General features: G+C 38.3%; 1 protein-coding gene across 1 annotated transcript; it reads left to right on the top strand.

Moving 5' to 3' along the window:
• The first annotated feature begins 1,361 nt into the window (after positions 1 to 1,361).
• Positions 1,362 to 17,675, top strand: slc27a6 (solute carrier family 27 member 6). Its single transcript, NM_001011348.2, is given in 10 exon segments — positions 1,362 to 2,200; positions 4,793 to 5,002; positions 6,558 to 6,716; positions 8,660 to 8,784; positions 9,168 to 9,362; positions 12,234 to 12,324; positions 12,438 to 12,636; positions 15,365 to 15,462; positions 16,432 to 16,562; positions 17,065 to 17,675. Coding segments are annotated over 10 exon segments (1,866 nt in total). The 5' UTR covers positions 1,362 to 1,719; the 3' UTR covers positions 17,242 to 17,675.
• Positions 17,676 to 21,055: the final 3,380 nt, after the last annotated feature.

Below are 21,055 nucleotides of genomic sequence, written 5' to 3'. Positions count from 1 at the left end.
ACAGCGCTGCGTACCCTTGTGGCGCTTTATAAATAAAGTTATACATACATATTAACATATTAATTGGAGGTGTTTGCCCCTGTTCTCTAGCTCAAGTTCTGACATTACAAGTCAGTAGTTTCAGTTTGACAGCAGGGCAAGGGGCCTTAAATGTCCAGTTTTTTTTTGTTACATTACAAATGGCTTTACATTTCAGGAAATTGTTACACGCTAACACTTGATACAATGTGGCATCGTCAGGTTGTGGGCGCATTTATACCACGCAAATTGAATTCTATCTTCCATGTTGACACGGCATGTTTATTCCGGTTCAAGTTAAAACTATGAGCCCATTTTCGAAGGGGGCATAATGTGCTGCATCCCTATCAGTATAAGGAACATGAGGCCTGAGCTGGGGGGTTGGCTAACTGCCTGTCACAGCTTATTGTGTTAGTTGATGAAAGGCTTTCTTGTGACGCACACCGGGGTAGGGGTCGGGAAGAACTCTAGGCGAGAACTCTCAATTTTGCGCAGGAGTCTGTCTTCTGTTGCATAGGGTTGAAAAAAGACCAGACTCCATCAAGTTCAACCCTTCCAAGTAAACCCAGCACCCACAAACCTATACTTACCAATCTATACACTCACATACATAAACTATATATACAAACATTAATACTAACTGTAGATTTTAGTATAACAATAGCCTTGGATACTATGCTTGTTCAAGAACTCATCCAGCCCCCTCTTACAGGCATTAACAGAATCTGCCATCACAACATCACTAGGAAGGACATTCCCCAACCTCACTGGCCTCATATGATTAGTCTTGTCGCCCCTCCTTTATCCTTCTGTTTCATTAGCTCATTTATTCTCCTGTGTCAGTAGCAGCGGCCACACATCATGACATTATGCTGTTACCAGTGTGCTCAGTATTCGTGACTCACTTTCCCTCCTTTACTTTCTACAGAAGGGCCACTTTAGTCTGCTTGGGCTTTCTATAGGCTCTACTTGTAAACAAAGAGGTGGAGCTTTGGGGGAAGGAGGGGCGGATTCCTGTGTACTTGTACTATCTACCCACTAAAGTACCCATCCCCTTTTCCCACCTGTGAGGGTGGGATGAAATCTGCAGCAAAAGTCGCTTCTGAGGTAAAGTTACAGCCTGCAGATTCTTATTTTCAGTCTTCATGTCTGTATTGCCTTCAGTTTGCGATATCTTCCCTAGCCCTGTCTGTATCTGTGCTTTCATTGGTCAGTTTACTGTCTGTCAAAAAAGCTATGCCCTGATTGGAGAATCCACAAGAAGAAAGATCCAATTAGAACATAGCTGTTTACAGCAGAAACGGAGCTTGCAAGAACTGGAGAAGCTTTGCAGGACAGTGCAGAAAGGGAGGGAAACAAGGCGCTCCCAGAGCCGTGGGAGAGAGTCTGCATTGAATAACACAGTCCATTTTGGATGGAGTGTTGTAAAGCAGTGTCCATGCCACACAGAACGCTGGAAATAAAAGGGAACATTACTGCAGCTTCGATTTCACCCTGAAGCAAGTATTACAGGTGCTTCCTGCCGCTTGTCTGCTGGGAGACTCTGCTTGCCTCACTTTCCTCAGCTCACTTGTCCCCATGCGTGTGGCATGATGGTGCTGCCAGTGGGCACAGGATTAGTGATGCACCTTCCCTCCCTCTCTCCCCAAGTGCAACTCTAACTGCTGGGCTTTTCTAGTTTCGCCATCAGCTGATCTCCCCATGGCTCTGCCTTGGATTGCAGCAGGGCTGGCCGGCTTGCTAGCGCTGCATTTCTTACAAAAGACATGTTTCCCTTACTTTTGGGCTGACCTCATATACCTTTTGAAAGTAGTGCGATATGGACTCCGCATTGAGATATACAAGAGGACGGGCAGTGTTGTCACAGTGGTCGATAACTTTATGGAGCAAGCTAGACGGGTGCCAAACAAACCCTTCCTAATATATCAGGAACAAGTGTACACCTACCGGGATGTGGACAGAAGGAGCAATCAGGTGGCTCAGGTGTTCATGAAATATTCCCCTCTGGAAAAGGAGGATACGGTAGCCATGCTGATGAGCAATGAGCCGGACTTCTTGAATGTATGGTTTGGTCTGGCCAAGCTTGGCTGTCGCCTTGCATTTCTGAACTACAACATTCGCTCCAGATCGCTGCTGCATTGCTTCCACAGCAGTGGGGCCAAGATGCTGATTGTGGGAGCAGGTATGCAGAGTCCCTTACCTTATACCCAGTCGTGCTCTTATGGAACTATACATTCTGTTTCATTATGGTTATACAAATTACTGCTATTGTGAATTTCCCAAGGGGCACAGTATCCTATCAACCTGAACTGACATATCCCATCTAAGTGATCACATATGTCACTGCCCCCTTTGTACTGTTCTGTTCATTTGGGCCAACAACCCTGCAATGCTGTCAGACATTTTTAAACTTGTCTGCTCAACAATCCAACTGTATCCATGGTAATAGGATAACAGTTGGGATTGTTCATACAGCATACACATACCAAATGTTGTGTAACTGAAGTTTTTTAGAATGTGTATGAAAAAATTTGGTAGGGAAAATCAAAGTAGCTATAAAAAGCACTATCCTGCCTCAGTTCCCTTATGAGATTAAGGAATCTAAGGGGCCAGTTATAGCAGAGATTGATTAATGTGACCTGCATAGGCTCATAGGCAGATTATCTAGCTAGAGTGGATTTGAGTACTTGCACCTACTTGAACCCATGTTTGTGTGTGTAGCAGTATAAGCAGTTTTAAATGCCATTTTCTTTAAAATAAATCACCACTTTATGTGTATGTGTATATATATATATATATATATATATATATGTGTGTGTATATATATATATATATATATATATAATTTTTTTACGTCATAAACTTGCAAAATTGCTTTACTCCAACTTTATGTTTTTGGATCTGACAAGTGTCCTCTGACAAGGGTGCAGCAACTGCTTTGGGTTGTAAAGGTGTAAGTTCGAACAAGTCTGCTCTGTTGTATAACCAGAACTTCCCAGTTACTTTTGAGTGGTTTAGTACTTTCCAGCAAACCATTTTCATGCTGTCCTGGCCATTTGTCACAGAGGTACAGATACAATAGTCCAACAAGTACAGGCAGTAGCACAAGTTACATTACACAAATTAGGTGCAAACCCCCCTACATGGTAAGCACACGTCATATACTGTAACAAAATGTGATGTGAAATAAGACACACTATATAACTTTCAGAGGTCTTAAGGGGTTTAGTGCTTGACATCACCACCCTTTGGCCTACCAAACCCTTACAGGATGTGTGGAGCATTGAGTGGCCTTACCTGTTATAAACCTTCACATGTTATTCCAATATATGTTATTTGAGAAAAGTGGGTTTATATATCAAGGGCAGCCCTCAGTTGAGTATGCACTTATTTTGTTAGCTGAAAAAACACTGCTGTTTATAGCTCTGTTTCACTTTCACTAAAAAGAAACCTGTGCTTTATAGTAAAGATAGGTAAAATATTCAAAACTTTTATGGCTGACAACATGTCTCTTGTTGATTTGTGGTTAGGGGGTTATTAAAAGCTAGGAAATCAGCCTTTATTACAGTTGATTTTTTGTGTGCTTAGTGTCACAGGGATATGAAACCAGAATCTAATCATGTGTTAATGACTAAACATCACATGGCAGCAGTTTGGACAGCAGGTTATTATTATTCTAATTGTTTTTCAACTACTTATCCTCTTTGACTGTTCTTATGGTAGTGTAACATTACCAGATGACAGTGTCCAGATTGGCCCTTCACAACTGGCTCTATAGTCCATGGGTTCAAACTAATCAACTCTTTAATTACTGTTTGGGATTTGCTCAGATGGGCAGAAAATCATTTTGGAAATGGTATTGGTTTGTAGATTTAATCAGAGCACCAGTTAGATCTGTTTTTTTGGGCCCATAGGCTGGATATTCTGATTAGCCTGATTTGGCTTGTAACTTTGCTGGGCCAAATTTTGGAAAAATGTACAGGTATAGGCCCTTTTGTCCAGAATGCTCGGGACCTGGGGTTTCCAGATCAGGGATCTCCATACCATGTCTACTTAAAAATCATTGAAACATTTTTTAAACCCAATAAGATTGTTTTAGCCTTCAATATGGATTGAGCAAGTCCAATGTACTGTTTTATTAATATAGAGAAAAAGAAAATAACTTTAAATTAAGAATCTGAATTATTTGATTACAGTGGAGTCTTTGGGAAAAGCCCTTCCCGTAATTTGGAGCTTTCTGGATAACGGGTTCCCGAATAATTGATCCCATACCTGTACTTGTTTGCCAGTCATCTAACAAGTGGCCTTTATATGTATGATCATCTTTACTTATAGTAATCCTAGTCTCTGTTATTTATATTTACTACCCAAAATATTTTTTTGCTCTGTTAATTTCATATTGAAAGGAGAGTATCCGCAGCAAATAAAATTACTAGGCTGTTTAGGTCTCCAGATATAATCTGGATTTATTTGAGTTGTTCAAATATTTTGATCTCTAATTATAATTTCATTCATTTAGATTAACTTCCCCTATTTATTGCATTAGTGGTAACATACAGTTATCTGACATTCACAGTTCATGTCCCATAAAATGATATTTAAATCATATGTCTAGTAGAACAAAGATATATTAATATATTCTTATGAGAGGACTTCTTTTCTTGTCCAAACTATGGTAAATGGATGACAAATGAATGATTGTAACAGCTTTTAGCTTTTTGTTGTGTAATTGTATGTGTGCGTCCTAACCATCTATTTTTTAATTTTCTTTCAGATATGGTAGAAACACTAGAGGAAATCCTGCCAAATTTACAGGAAGATAATATCAGCGTTTGGGTAATGGCAAAAGAAGTTTCAATCAAAGGTGTGAATACTATTCTGGACAAACTGGAACATGTAACGGACAAGCCAGTACCGCAGCACTTGCGTCATGTCTCCAGCATCAGAGCAGCAACTCTTTATATTTTCACTTCTGGGACTACAGGTAGAGCAGTGTTTTTATAGTTCTCTAAAGGTGAAATGTGAAAGTAAAATTATAATGGCTTGTGGGGAATGTAATAGAAAGTATATTTTTCTTAACTGTAATTGCAGACATATCACAGATTGTGTTCACTGTGGACAAACAAAGTCATTTACGGTGATGGGAAAACAAATTTAGGATTATTAGTAGGTGAAAAAGTGGGCATCAGATGCTAAAATAATAAAGGCTAAAATTATGTTAGAAAGTAAAAGGGGTAGCATTTATATTTTTTGGGTTGACAGACAGAATTTGCGACTGCCCTTCTGAGGGTTTCTTTGTTTGCCCTTCTCAGGGTCAGCTTTTAGAAAGGTTGAACTTTTACTTTTTTGTCTTTTTCTTTCCCTGTGAGTGCGTAACTATCGGTGTATATAATTTCTGCACCTATGATGGAGGGAAGCTGTCAAGCTGACTAAAGAAGCATGCTAACCAAAACTTTCTGCCTGAGTGTATGTTTTAAAAACAGGTTTATTTGATGTGAACCTAAAACACGGCCAGGAACACCAGAACGTCATTTGCCCTCACGCTGCAAATAGGCATTCAAGTTTATTATTTAAGTGAACAAACTTGTTTTTCTGTTTTGGAAACATTTAATCCAGGAACTCTGAACTGTTTCATAAAAAGAATGCTCTGAACTTTGTCCGACAACCACTGCACCCTCAGGTCAACAATGAATTCACATTACAAAGGGGAAGGTGGCTTCACTACCTAAGTTGCAAGTTTGTAAAACACTTTGATTGCTAGGGCAGGTTTAACAGCTGCCATTGTAAATTACTTAAGTTTGGAATGAAAAGTTAGTTTTAGATAGCAGTAAAACAAACCTTTGATTTATTTGCTAATTCTAAATTCAACAGAGAAGGAGCAACAGAAAAACAGACAAAAGGAAACCGTTGTTATAATACTGATTACTAAATAAATATACAATAACGCAGCTTTGCCACATATTTAAAGGTGAAAATTTTTTAGTTGGGCTTATGTAAGAAAGGTGCACTGCCAAAAATAAATTTATATTTATTTTTTGTTCCTCATATTGAGAGAAACACGTGATAGCCTGACCATCTTTGATCATTTGAGGAGGTGTGCTGTGGGCATTCAAGTCCCCAGATCCAAAAGTTCAACATATAGCAAGGTGAGGAAGGCTTTGAATGACACTGCCAGCCTAAGGTGAAAAAATTTAATTATAAAAACAGAGAAAAAAAATGAGATGTGTTTTTGGCAAAAGTTTATTTTTTTGCATAAGCCTAACTAAATGAGTTCATGTAAATAATGGTTATTTTTCCCTAAAAAACAAACAGTATTTGAAAAGGCAGGCATCATACTTTTCAGGATATATACTCCCTTATGTCACTGGCAGCATAATTCCCTTGCAGAGGTTTAATGTGTTTTTTGTACGAGAAGAACACAATGATTTTAATTTCTCATGAGCTTGCTAATTACCTATTATCAGCATTCCGTGATAAATATATAAAGTATTAATTCACTGTACAATTTATTTCATGTAAGTTTTTTTACTTACTTGCAGGTCTTCCCAAGGCTGCCCTTATTAGTCAACTGCAAACACTAAAAGGCGCTGCTGGCATCTGGGCATTTGGTGGCACAGAGGATGACATTGTTTATATAACACTTCCTCTTTACCATAGTGCAGCCTCTCTCATTGGAATAGGTGGAAGCATTTATCTGGGTACAGTATGTTCTAAATACCTATCTTTTGCTCTAAAAACTATGAATTTGGAGACTATGTGCCTGTCAAATTGACTATTTTGCTTTGCAGATCAAATGTGTAATCTTCATTTCTTGTGATGATAATCAAAGCATTCTCTTAGAACATTCCAGTTGAATGCTTAGTTGGCTTCTGAAATATATGTGGAATGTAAAGCAATATCCATTAACAGGTGCAAAGACATCATTTTTCTTACCTTTTCTACCATATTCTGAGTATAATTTTGTGAGTTGCTTTGGTTGGGCAATAGGTATAGTTCTGAACTCCTTTTTAGTGGGGACTGGAGGTGCACAGCTGGCCCAGGACTCACAGGGTGGGTGGTGGGCTTAACTATACGCCCCCTGCCCTACCACTTTTTGCCATGTTTGCCTTACTGTCAAGGCCCAACGGCCTTTACCAGGGTTGAGGTCAGGACCAAGGAGAAAGCTGGGTTTAGAATATCCATTATGCTGTATCCAATGGGTTAATCAAGTCTCAGGTCAAATTCAGGCAAAAGTTTGTGGCAGGCAGCAATCAGAGTAGCCTAGAGCAGACAAGTTGGGTGTAAAACATGCTCTGCCTCAGTCTATAAAGTGCCAGTTGCAAAACATTATTTTTGCTTATATTCATATTGTGGGGCTGTTGTGGGGCTTATTTTTTTGTTAAAATTATTTTACATATCCCAATATTTGATTTTTTAATGTACTCAGTATGTAGATATTGTGCACCGAGGTAGAGTTGAAGGAATTACAACTTTCTTATTGTATTGAAAAAAGTTTGCAATAGCACAGCAGTAAGGCTCATAAAAGATTCTAAGAATTAGGGGTTACTTATTCCTGAGAATAGGGTGTAAAAAAAAAAAAAAGATTTGGTATTTACCGGGTAATTGATATCGATAGGAAAAAATAGTTCAGTGTGGGTAGGTAGAAATTAAGGAAGAGGAATAAGAGGAGATTTGAATAAAAAGAGAGGTATTAAGACCCAGCTTTACTAGGCAATCAAGGCTAATATGGGTGGGACTTTATACAACACCCAGAATATAATACCTTTCTCCCTGCGTTTAGTCTCATGTAGATTCTATACCACAAGCAGCTCCACTGCAACTCTCTATGCTACTTCCTTGTCTAGTGTGATGCTCCACTCCCTATTCTTAGCTCTTTTCTGACTGTAAAGATAGTTGCAGAAGTGCCTACTGCGCAGTAGACACCTCTTCGAAATGGCCTTCCCATAATGGAGAGCTCTTTGGATAATAGGTTTTTCAGATAACGGATTCGGTACCTGTATTCCTAAATGCACAAAAGTAATGCTCCTGTAAGGACACTCCAAGCAAGGTCTGTGCTCAGTCATTTTTTGGTCTCTTACTAGATGGTGCTTTTGCCGCCCATTACAGCAGAGATTGTCTGCTTGAGGCCAGGTCAAAATAATTGCTTGCTTGGGAATTTAATGGAAATTGTTTTAATTGGAAGCAGTGTCTCCCGAACACTGCCAGAGCCATAGTGCTCTTCTGGCTTTGTTGGCAGAAGAACTTTTTGGTTCTTGTGTATTGGCTATCATGTGAGTTTTCTAAAGGAATACTTATTACATATACAACATACCTTTATTTATCTTTAATTGCTTTTTAATGCCACACTCTCCCACTATTTTCATGGTGTGGATCATCTGAGTGATTAAGATTTTGAGGACTGGACTATAAAAATATAAAAATACATAATTTCAATGTATGCACAACAGTAGTGTGGACAGACTATTGTGCATAAAAATGCCTTGCAGGGATGAAGCTGGTCCACATATCATTTGGATAGCCCTGGTCTACAGTAACAAAGAGCATGGAGATGTTATAATGGTGTGTTTCAGTATGTAGAGTATGTACAGTTAATTCTGCATTCTCAGATCTAAACCAGAACATTTACTCTTTTTCCTTGCAGGTGCTACTTGTGTCCTGAAAAAGAAATTTTCAGCAAGCCAGTTTTGGATTGACTGTAAAAAACATAATGTTACAGTTGTTCAGTATATTGGAGAACTGTGCCGCTATTTGTGTAACCAGCCTTTGGTGAGTACAAGAAGTCATATATTACTTAGTCTTACTTGCCAGTCACTTTCTTCTACGACAAATGGCTTTTGTATCTGTAATATAAGTTTCTTTTTTACTTGTACACCAGTGAAGTGTACGACCCTTGTAGTTTTAAAATGAATATTTAAAATGTGTTGACTGCAATAAGCAAACCTTTGTGTAAAAACTCCTGGCCTAAAGGTGCATCTAACAGGCAGGATGGAGTCTTTACAAAGAAGCTTCCCAGGTCAGTGCAGTGATGCACCTGCGTTTTTGCATTTCTTCAGTGCCGTAAACAAATATACCAACAATGTTTCAGATTGTATTTAAAATGAGCTTTTTAAGAAAGCTTCACCAATTAAGTTCTCTATTTTATGTAACAGAAAGAAGGGGAAAAAGATCACAAAGTCAGAATGGCAGTCGGAAATGGTGTACGTAGTGACGTATGGAAAGAATTTATCCGAAGATTTGGGGATATAAAGATGTGTGAGCTCTATGGTGCTACTGAAGGAAACATTTGTTTTATGAATCACACAGGAAAAATTGGATCTGTTGGACGATCGAATATATTTTATAAGGTAGTACAAATCACAAGCTTTTAAGGCTTAATGAAAATTGTCATAATAAAGCCCTTAATCAAACAATATAACCTGCAGTAATTTGGCAACCTGAGAATCATGAATAATCATGAGAACATTACCAACGAATGAAAGACATCCACGTAAGACAGAGAAATTGACAATATGACCCAATGCTTCCTTGTGTGTGTAGTAAATGACATTTAAAAATACAGCTTAAAGAACTTTTCAACCAAAACAGGTTTGTGAAGTTGTAATTAGCAATATGCATCATGAACAGTAGCCAAGAATCACATATTATACCTGAAGGAAGCACAAAATGCATTTTATAGCGAATACTAATTAAAAGAGATGATGTGCACAAGGTGCAGGGGAGCCCCCTGTGGAAGCTCATCCATTGAATCTGAAAAGCATGAATGCTGTTTAGACTAACAAAGCCCAATTTTGTTAGATGGAGGTTAAATGGACAGACACCCCCAGCAATCCCTTTAATGTGGCTACTTACAAGATGTATACAGTGGTGTGAAAAACTATTTGCCCCCTTCCTGATTTCTTATTCTTTTGCATGTTTGTCACACTTAAATGTTTCTGCTCATCAAAAACCGTTAACTATTAGTCAAAGATAACATAATTGAACACAAAATGCAGTTTTTAAATGAAGGTTTACGCTATTAAGGGAGAAAAAAAACTCCAAATCTACATGGCCCTGTGTGAAAAAGTGATTGCCCCCCTTGTTAAAAAATAACTTAACTGTGGTTTATCAATTTCAATTTTCAATTTCAATATCAATTTCTGTAGTCACCCCCAGGCCTGATTACTGCCACACCTGTTTCAATCAAGAAATCACTTAAATAGGAGCTACCTGACACAGAGAAGTAGACCAAATGCACCTCAAAAGCTAGACATCATGCCAAGATCCAAAGAAATTCAGGAACAAATGAGAACAAAAGTAATTGAGATCTATCAGTCTGGTAAAGGTTATAAAGCCATTTCTAAAGCTTTGGGACTCCAGCGAACCACAGTGAGAGCCATTATCCACAAATGGCAAAAACATGGAACAGTGGTGAACCTTCCCAGGAGTCAAAATTACCCCAAGAGCGCAGAGACAACTCATCCGAGAGGCCACAAGAGACCCCAGGACAACATCTAAAGAACTGCAGGCCTCACTTGCCTCAATTAAGGTCAGTGTTCACGACTCCACCATAAGAAAGAGACTGGGCAAAAACGGCCTGCATGGCAGATTTCCAAGGCGCAAACCACTTTTAAGCAAAAAGAACATTAAGGCTCGTCTCAATTTTGCTAAAAAACATCTCAATGATTGCCAAGACTTTTGGGAAAATACCTTGTGGACCGACGAGACAAAAGTTGCACTTTTTGGAAGGTGCGTGTCCCGTTACATCTGGCGTAAAAGTAACACAGCATTTCAGAAAAAGAACATCATACCAAGAGTAAAATATGGTGGTGGTAGTGTGATGGTCTGGGGTTGTTTTGCTGCTTCAGGACCTGGAAGGCTTGCTGTGATAGATGGAACCATGAATTCTACTGTCTACCAAAAAATCCTGAAGGAGAATGTCCGGCCATCTGTTCGTCAACTCAAGCTGAAGCGATCTTGGGTGCTGCAGCAGGACAATGACCCAAAACACACCAGCAAATCCACCTCTGAATGGCTGAAGAAAAACAAAATGAAGACTTTGGAGTGGCCTAGTCAAAGTCCTGACCTGAATCCTATTGAGATGTTGTGGCATGACCTTAAAAAGGCGGTTCATGCTAGAAAACCCTCAAATAAAGCTGAATTACAACAATTCTGCAAAGATGAGTGGGCCAAAATTCCTCCAGAGCGCTGTAAAAGACTCGTTGCAAGTTATCGCAAACGCTTGATTGCAGTTATTGCTGCTAAGGGTGGCCCAACCAGTTATTAGGTTCAGGGGGCAATTACTTTTTCACACAGGGCCATGTAGGTTTGGATTTTTTTCTCCCTAAATAATAAAAACCCTCATTTAAAAACTGCATTTTGTGTTTACTTGTGTTATCTTTGACTAATAGTTAAATGTGTTTGATGATCAGAAACATTTTGTGTGACAAACATGCAAAAGAATAAGAAATCAGGAAGGGGGCAAATAGTTTTTCACACCACTGTATATCACAGATTCATATCGTAATTAACAGGAAAGGTTAGGTACAAGCATCTGCAACAAAATCACAAAGGAAAAACATGTGCTTCATAATTTATTAAAGCAGGCATATCTTATTTGGTTATCATTGTACCTACTGTGACATATTTTAATTCTCTTGTGCATATAACTACTTTTTACTTGCCTACATATAAAGTAGAAATTACTTTCTTTCACATTTAAACAGGAAGAAAGACACACACCTTGAGCATAACCATTTGCTATGACCACTGTTGGTGCTATACATACTGCCACTTATAACACATGATGGCAGCTCCCATTTATTAGTATCAATGCAAATAATACAAATGAATGAACTTAAAGGAGAACTAAACCCTAAAAATGAATGTGGCTAAAAATGCCATATTTTATATACTGCACCAGCCTCAGCATTTCAATAGCCGCAATGATACAGGTCTTTACAGTTGTCACAGGAGCTCCCCATCTTGGAAAGTGTCTGCAACACTCAAATGCTCAATAGCAATTACATTTACAAATAACTTTTAAAGCACTAAAAATTTTTAATAAATTTATATTGGAAAGTTGCTTAGAATTAGTTTTTTTTTTTTAATTAGTCAAAAATTATTTTTTAAGTTGACGTGTCCTTTAAGTAATTCGCTTATTACTTTCCTTTCTTGCTACTCAACATCTTTTAAATACAAATTGCAATGTTGGTTAATATGTATATATACTTTGCCAGCTGCTGTTCCCATTTGAATTGATAAAATACGACATTCAAAAAGATGAGCCAATAATTAACGAACAGGGCTGGTGTGAACGTGTTAAAAAAGGTAAGATTTCATATTTACATTTTCTCTGTTGGTTTTTTTTTTTGGATAAATGATTTCATTTTTAAATTCTGTGTTTAAATATATCTTACATGTGCTCGTTTTAAACCTTACAGGGGAAACAGGACTTTTAATATCACAGGTGAACAAAAACAACCCTTTCTTCGGCTACGCGGGGAATAAAAACCACACAACTAAAAAGCTGTTATGCAATGTCTTCAGAAAAGGGGATGTTTATTTCAACACTGGCGATTTGATGGTCCAGGACAGTGAAAATTTTCTTTATTTTAGAGACAGAATTGGTGACACCTTCAGGTAATGTTATGGGAGGACAGTGCTAGTTTTTTACTTAGTAAAAATTATTGGTTGCTATGGTTTATTGCTCCTGGCAAACTAACATTGTTTGTGGTCCCCCTTGATTTATATCAAAGTGAGAGATATAACTGTTAAATACTATATACTAGGACAAAAATGGCCTAGTATACAATATTTACCCATGTAAAACCTACATTTACCTACAATATATATCAGTTGAGCATGTCTCCCCCACCCAAATGGCATAATTTCTACTGCATATATCCCCTCCGCTTGCCAGCACCATCACATTTTCCTAAAGCAAATAGCAGCTTTCACCCGGTGGCCATTTTCTCTGATACATAATCAGTTACATTTAAATCTGCAAACAGCATACACACACACAGACCCTTATTCAGCATACATTTTATGAAGAATACAGGCTCACACAGGTAGAACTGTCTCTGATAAAAGTTCTGCTTTGTTTGAGCACTGTAATGGTAAAGCTGAGCTTAGGAGAAAAAAATTGATGCAGACAGCTAGAGCTGAGTTTCTATGGGAACCAGCAGTGCCATCTCTTCACTGGCTGCTAGACTGCACGGCGTGTTTAGTAATCTGAGCTTAGAACAACTGGGCATGCCCACAAGCCAACAGCCAAAGCAAATTCCTGAGGGAGGGGGCCGAGTGGGTTAGAGGAGGAGAAGGAAATCTAAGTGATAAAGGGGACACTGCAGCCTTACTATTAACCTCTGGACAACCAGTGTGGCAGGTATGGAGAGATTTCAAAGAGGCTGTTCACTGATTACATTTTGGGGTGTACATGTCCTTTAAATTAGAATTCCAGGAGTAAGTGTGGGAGCATATAGGCATTTGCCTCAAATCCTACCCTAGCTGGCCTTTAGTTATATGTTTTATTGAGAATAAGAGGGAGACCTTTTACTTTCACATATATTTTGTGATTGCTGTAACACTTTCTAGCCAATCTCTGCTGGTGCTTTACCAACTTTCTATTGCAATTTGTGTATTGAGCACAGAACTATATAGTAAGTCCTCATGAAATCTGATTTTACCAAAACAATATTCATTTATGTTCTTATTATGTTCTAATCTGTATTTAATATGCATTCTGTACTTATTTTCCACTGAAACAAAAGCTTACATCCCTAAATTACCATGCTCAAGTAAACTGCAATACTTGATGACTGCTTAATGTAAACAAAAATGAATGTCCCAGTATAATGCCTTCATTTTTGAATGCCTGCATTCTTTTGAAATTACATGTATGGGAGAAGTTCATATGAAAGCAAGGGGTGTGTGTTTCAAATACATGAATAAATGTTATCCAGAATGTTCGGGACCTGGGATTATCCCGATAAAGTCTTACAGATCCGGATTACAGATAATTTGGATCCATACCTTAAGACTGCTAAAAAATAATTTAAACATTAAATAAACCCAATAGTATTGTTTTGCCACAAATAAGGATTAATGATATCTTAGTTAGGATCAAGTACAAGGTATTGTTTAATTGTTACAAAGGAAATATTTTTAAAAAAATGTGAATTATTTCCTTAAAATGAATCTATGGGAGATGGTCTTTCCGTAATTTAGAACTCTCTGGATAACCACTGTTTGGGAAGGTTCACTTGTCACAATGTGATGGACATTACTGGAAACATTTTAAATAATGTACAAAAGCAGAATGTCATTATTCATTACTAAGCAGCACTTGGCAGCTGGCTTCATAACCATAACAGAGTATGCATTCATAAAATGTGTCATCCTGCCCCATAAAAACAATTACTGTGTTGGATTTACGGTGCTAATCAGTTTACTAAGAAAACTATTTACTGTATCTTGGGCAATACTGAAAGACATGTTTGACCCAGCCTGCAATTCTGACTTCTATTCATTAATGCTGTTGCTATTTTTTCAGCAGTCAGCTCTAACTGTAACGGGAAGAAGTGTGAGAGTAAAAGACAGACAACTTTGTCCAATCATTGCTTGATATGATCTAACATGTATGTGTCCCCATTACTTGTGTACCAACATAGTAAATTGTATGAGCCAGGAGGTGGCCCTTAGTGCTTATAATGTCAGTTTTTCTAATTAGGATTATTCAATGGCACAAACTACACATAGAATATTATACTGAATTAAATGGTTTATTTAGATAAATTAGAGTTTTATATATGGGCTGTTTTATGCTATATATTTTTATAGAGACCTGCAATGTGCAAGGATAAAGTTTCCATTTAATTTCAAATGTTTACATTGGGATGCACTTTGATTGGTGCATTCTGCATATATTCATAAATTCCTTTTGTGTCCATTTTAAAAATTGGAGACAGAGACTTCTATTAAAATACTTATGGACTAAACTTCCCTTCAGAAATACAAGCAAGAAAAACAGATTGTCCTCTTTCATGGTGTTTTCTGCATTACAGTAGCCGCCTGTGTGAATTCTGTATGTTCCCGTTACATACTTTGAAGTCTTTAATTTAATTAAAAGGCTTCTTAAGTCACATTGAAAATACAGTGATTGAAACAGTTCATGAAAGCTTTTCTCAACTACCTATGCCAATTTGTATTAGAGCTATTTGCCTTTTAATTCAGTATGTCTTTATCAAGTCTGAAAATTAAAATATTATCTGATTGCTGGATAACTTATACATAAATTAAACTGATATAAGAAGTCAACTTTTGTCTTTAAAACATTTAACAAGACCAACCTTACATGTGTCTTTAGGTGGAAAGGAGAAAATGTTGCTACTACAGAAGTAGCGGACATTATTGGAATGCTGAACTTCATACAAGAAGCCAATATATATGGAGTGGCCATTCCAGGTAAGGATCAGTTATATTTAGGAATATTATTAGATTTCTACATTAAAGGACAAGGAAACCCCAGAAATGAAATATGTCTAGTACAAGGCTGTCTCTCATCGTCCACAAATTTTTCAGCATCTCACTAAGAAACAAGCTGGCTTCTACAGCCACTAAAACTTTTGAACTTTCAGGATCCTAGAACTTCATTTTAATTAGAACAAAAAGCTCTACAACTTTGTTTGTAAAAGGTGTACACTTCAATGCCCCTCTCATCCCCAAGGTAAATGGGATATTGCTTTCTTCTGGATCACCAGTTAGGCAGGTTCAAAGAAAGTCAAGACTTTTTCCAAGTTCAAACTTGTCTATTATGTCATATATATTTATTTTTTGTGTGCAATAAATAGGATAATATCTACAATTAAAAGCAAAAATCACTTCCTGTCTGTACAAGCACAATCAAAACAAATCACAAGGCAAGTAAAAAACTTGGCTGTGAGAAAGGCTCAGGCTCATACAGAGGATTCTTGGTGGGCTGGCAATTTGTTTTAATTATGGTTGTACAACCAACTAGTAGAATATTACTACTTTTTGTTCTATATGTTGCCCTGTATAGGCTGCCCACCATCTACCCTAAACCTAACTCTCACTCCCAGCATGAGCCATTACAGAACTATCTTCATACTAGCTTCCTAGTGGGCCTACTTCTACTCAGGCTCTAAGTTCCATCCACCTCCTCCAGCAGGTGGTATCCAAAGAGGCGGAACACATGTGGCCTTTCCCTTTTTAAAGACAGGTAGTCAGACACCTCCTTGCCTGTTACTGAACTGCCAAGAAATTGTCTCCTCCCAGCTGTAAATTAGGACCCCTTGGCTGTCTAAAACTTTAGCAAACCTTAACCCCCCCCCCCCCCCTACAATAGTAAGAAGAAACAATTACTCTTTGCCTTATAAATTTATATTTTATCAATTACAATTATTTCTTTTCCAGAACATGAAGGAAAAGTTGGAATGGCATCCATCATAGTAAAAGCCAATGAAACATTAGACGTTAAGACCATTTATGAACAAATTGTGACCTACCTACCTGGCTATGCTCGTCCTCGTTTTCTAAGGCTACAGGTATTGTATTATAAAGATTTTTATGTTTGCTTTGGCCTTGATTCAAAGGCAGAAAAGCAATATATTGTACAATTTGGCTAGGTCCATATTAGCTCATTTGCATTGATCAGATAACTATGAACATATGGCAACAGTTTTCCTTGGTCATTGGTCTGTGCTATATTCATTTAGCTGTGTTGTTGTTAATGTGTCTAAAACTAAATTAATTACAAAATAAAGTGTGGTATTCTATGAAGAATTATTTCCCTGCATGGCTATATCTGCAGTATCCTGTTAAAATTAAAGCAGCAGCAGATCATCTTATTTCTCTGATGTCAGTGTAAATTTAAATATAAAAATGTACGTATAAAATAAAACTATTTTGTATGAGCAGACGTGCTTTTAGGGATATGAAATATTTTATCCTCAGAGTAAAAAAATACATTAAAAAAAGGGTATTACATTTATGGGTAAATAAGCAAGTTGAACCTTGTTAAACATTTCTTTTAATCTTTGTTTGCAGGAAAACATGGAGATGACTGGAACATTCAAACAGCAAAAATTCCGTCTTGTGGAACAAGGCTTCAATCCATCAGCCGTGCCTGATCCACTTTATTTCTTAGATGATTCTGAAAAATCCTATGTCCCACTGACCAAAGACATTTATGACAAAATCTTGAGTGGCCAGATAAAACTCTAGTTTATCTTTAAGTTGATGTGAACTTCTGGGGCATGGGTTAGCAGTAGTATGTGGTCTAACAGCAGTTCCATCCACTTGAACTTAGACAATTTTTAACAGCAGCTATAAATCCCAATACAACGAATAGACTGATGTACTTCTTGGGGGGGGGGGGGGCAATAGACGATCTCCAGTTTAACCTAAAGCCTTACTGAACCTCACAACTGGAAAACTTTCTACTGTCCAGATTACAGATTGTTTTCAGCCAGAAGTAATTGCTGACAGATTGACAAAAGCTTATTCCACTTTTATTTACAGTTACGTCAATGTATGGGTTATTTAATAGTCATGCATAACAGTTTAAAGCTGCAGCATTTGTGAAAGCTACTTTAATCTAATACACATTCCTCAAAATTGTCTAGAAAGGCAGTTAATAAAGTATCACCATTAATGTGCTTGATTTGTCCTCCTGTAATTTATACGTAAGTGTATTATATTTTATTAACTGCAATATCTTTTTCAGCTATGCATCTTATAATATTCAGTGACACTTAGGGGCAGATTTATCAAAATGTGAGTTTAGCACATAATACATAAACACTCACTCATGTTCTATTCATTCCTATGGAATTTTTAGAAGTGTATTTATCAATAGGTGAAAGGTAAGTTCACCAATTGATACATCACAAAGAAATGTATAGAACGTGGGTAAGTTTTTATGTATTAAGCTCTAAACTCACATTTTTAAAAAATCTGCCCCTTAGGGTTATAGTAATAAAAGCATGGGGGTAGCTGGTAAATGTGTAATCATTCATAAGGAATGTGTGTAGTGCAAGGAGTTTTACTTACTGTGCCTGTTTGATCACAAAGGAGTTTGCTAACAGAGGTGTGACTTTTTTTCAACACATTCTATCATAACTCGTGTATTCACATTTATACAGAGTTCACATGCAAAGGGGAACTGGGATGTCTTTAACTGTAAAGTTTATTGTATGATTCAGGGGCAGGTAAAAGTACACAATTGCTTGATTGCTACCAGCTACAGTAGGCACTGAGCACCGAAAGCCACATTTGACTTGTATTCAAAGATTTGTCAGTGCTAGTTTATATTCAATTTTGTAAAGCTTTTATGCAGTATTTTTTTTTTCTGAACTTCACTGTTAGACAGAATTTTAGAAAGCAATTCTGTGAAGAGTATGGTGAAAGCTGGTGCATCAGCTAATCCTTAAGACTCATCTCGTATGCACAGTACCTGAGACAGTATTGCTTGGCAAGGCTTTATACGTCCCTTGCAATATATTCTTCTGAGCTAATGTCTCATAATAACATGTTCTGTTTTATTTTGCACCACAGGATAACAAAAAAAAAAAAAAAAAAAAAGCAGCAAGAAAACCATTCCAAGGTGAATTAAAGATGCTGGGTGCCAGTGACTGCTTTTGTAAACAGTACAGTAAGAAAAAAAGAAGTGTCTCTTCGGCATCAGCCTTAAGTATGCAGCTACATTTAGAGCACACTAGTTAAGGAAAAGAAACAGGTTGGGGAGGGCAGTAAGCAGGTTCCTTTGCTTTGGGTGCTTGTTCCTTCTGGTTTGGCATTGATTAGACCATAATGACAAGAATATATGCAGTGTTTTGCATATCATAGCACCCCCCCTCCACTCGCATATATTATTATTATTTTTTTTAATAAAAAAAAAACAACTTTTTTTTTTTTAGTATGTTCATTAAAACAAAGGAGCACCTTTACCAGTGTGTTTGTATAGACATTAGGCCATAAGCTGGAGGATTTTAAACCAGAAGGTGGCAGTATACGTATGTCCTGAAACTGTGACCCTAACAATCCAGCAAAGCAATAACAATTCTATATGTAATTTAGATTCCATTGTTTAAGTAGATGAATGGTTTTCAGTACATTGTTAAATACATGACACGCTAAGTTTGGATTAAGTACAAGGTACTGTCTTATTACAAAAGAAAAATGCTTAACAACATTGACCCCCCCACCTTTAGCTGTGTCCCTTCGGTTCCCAGCCCCCATCTTGGTGATCAGCAAACAGCACATGCACACTGGCACCCAAACTGGGATATTGGGGTACAAGGTTGGACTGGTCCAACAGGGCACTGAATAAAGACCTGGTGGGCCCTAGTCCTGTTGGCCCTCTTTTCACCAGGAATGTTGGTGTGGGCCGGATTTCTGCTGACCAGTAATGAGTAGGGGCTAGGGAAGAAGATATATAGACCCTTATATCTTGTTACAGAAGTGGAGTTAGAAAGCCCAGCTTGTCCTGAAAAAAAATGTATAGATTCCCTAGGCAAATAAAATTCCCCTACGGAACCAAATGCTTACTGCATGCACTCATTCAGCAATAAGACCTTAAGTAGCATTCTTATCTTTGCAAACATCAGCCTATCTTTATCTACTGTATAGCAATGAGCAAAGAAATTAGATCACTAGGGCATTAGAAGGCTCTTAATAAAGATAAAGCAAATGAGGGTAAGGCTAAACATCACAGCATTATGGGAACTGGTTGTTGGTGGTGGGGAGACATGAAGTCATGTCTCTGAAAGATCACAGATCTCACGCTGAACTGCTCTACACACAGGGTTGTCCAAGCAAAGCCATAACCAAGGCACATAAAGCCCAGGCAGTGGAAATCAAAGAACCAAGGACTCATCAATAACAGTGTTTTGTGCATGAGCTATGGCTTTTATGGAGGGAATGCAATTCCACCCTCTGACTTACATAGTACCATAGTAAGTTTGGTTGAAAAAAGACGTACGTCCATCAAACATAATGCCTATATATAACCTGCCTAACTTCTAGTTCAGTGCTGTCCAACTGGCGGCCCGCGGGCCGACCCCCCTCTGTGTGGCCCCCCACCTGTCTGGCTGCTTTGATGACTTACTCTTGTGTAAGCTTTAAATGGTATCAGTACTGTGATTAACTGCCCCCCCCCGCATGGTTCTCACCTCAGATTCAGGCTGTATTGTTTAAATATGTAATCCCCTGTGTTGTTCACACCTTTTAATCTCTGCATTGTTCACCCCCTGCAGTGTTCACACCTCAGGCTCAGGCTGTAATCACCCCCATTGTCTCCCTGTTCACACCCCAGACTGTAGGAGCAGTAGAAACCCACAAATAATCCCTGCACACTACAAAAAGAACATATACTAAGGTGGTACTGCAATTAAAAAGTTTTTTAATATATAGTTATTGTGCAGACTGTAGGAGCAGTGCCAGCTTTGTGTTACTGTATGCTGCCTGTGTGTGCCATAGGGCAGGCAGAGTATGGTGTACACACAGGCAGGGTAGGGCAGGCAAAGTATGGTACACACAGGCAGGGTAGGGCAGGCAGAGTATGGCGCACACACAGGCAGGGTAGGGCAGGCAGAGTATGGCACACACAGGCAGGGTAGGGAAGGCAGAGTATGGCACACACAGGCAGGGTAGGGCAGGCAGAGTATGGCACACACAGGCAGGGTAGGGAAGGCAGAGTATGGCACACACAGGCAGGGTAGGGAAGGCAGAGTATGGCACACACAGGCAGGGTAGGGAAGGCAGAGTATGGCACACACAGGCAGGGTAGGGAAGGCAGAGTATGGCACACACACAGGCAGGGTAGGGAAGGCAGAGTATGGCAGGTTTTTTGCTGTACTACAACCATTAATATGGGTATGGTCATGTGATAACATGGGTGTGGTTTCAAGTGGGTGCGGTTTCAAAAAGGGGAGTGGTCAAAACTGTCTTCCATTATTGGCCCTCCACCACGTAGGTCGGAAAAATTCCGGCCCTCGGTACCACAGAAGTTGGACAGCACTGTTCTAGTTTATCCAGA

This window comes from Xenopus tropicalis, chromosome 1 (assembly GCF_000004195.4).
Source record: "Xenopus tropicalis strain Nigerian chromosome 1, UCB_Xtro_10.0, whole genome shotgun sequence".
Lineage (NCBI taxonomy): Eukaryota > Metazoa > Chordata > Amphibia > Anura > Pipidae > Xenopus > Xenopus tropicalis.
Note: the sequence above shows the minus strand (reverse complement) of the source record. Positions and strands in the feature narration are given on the sequence as shown.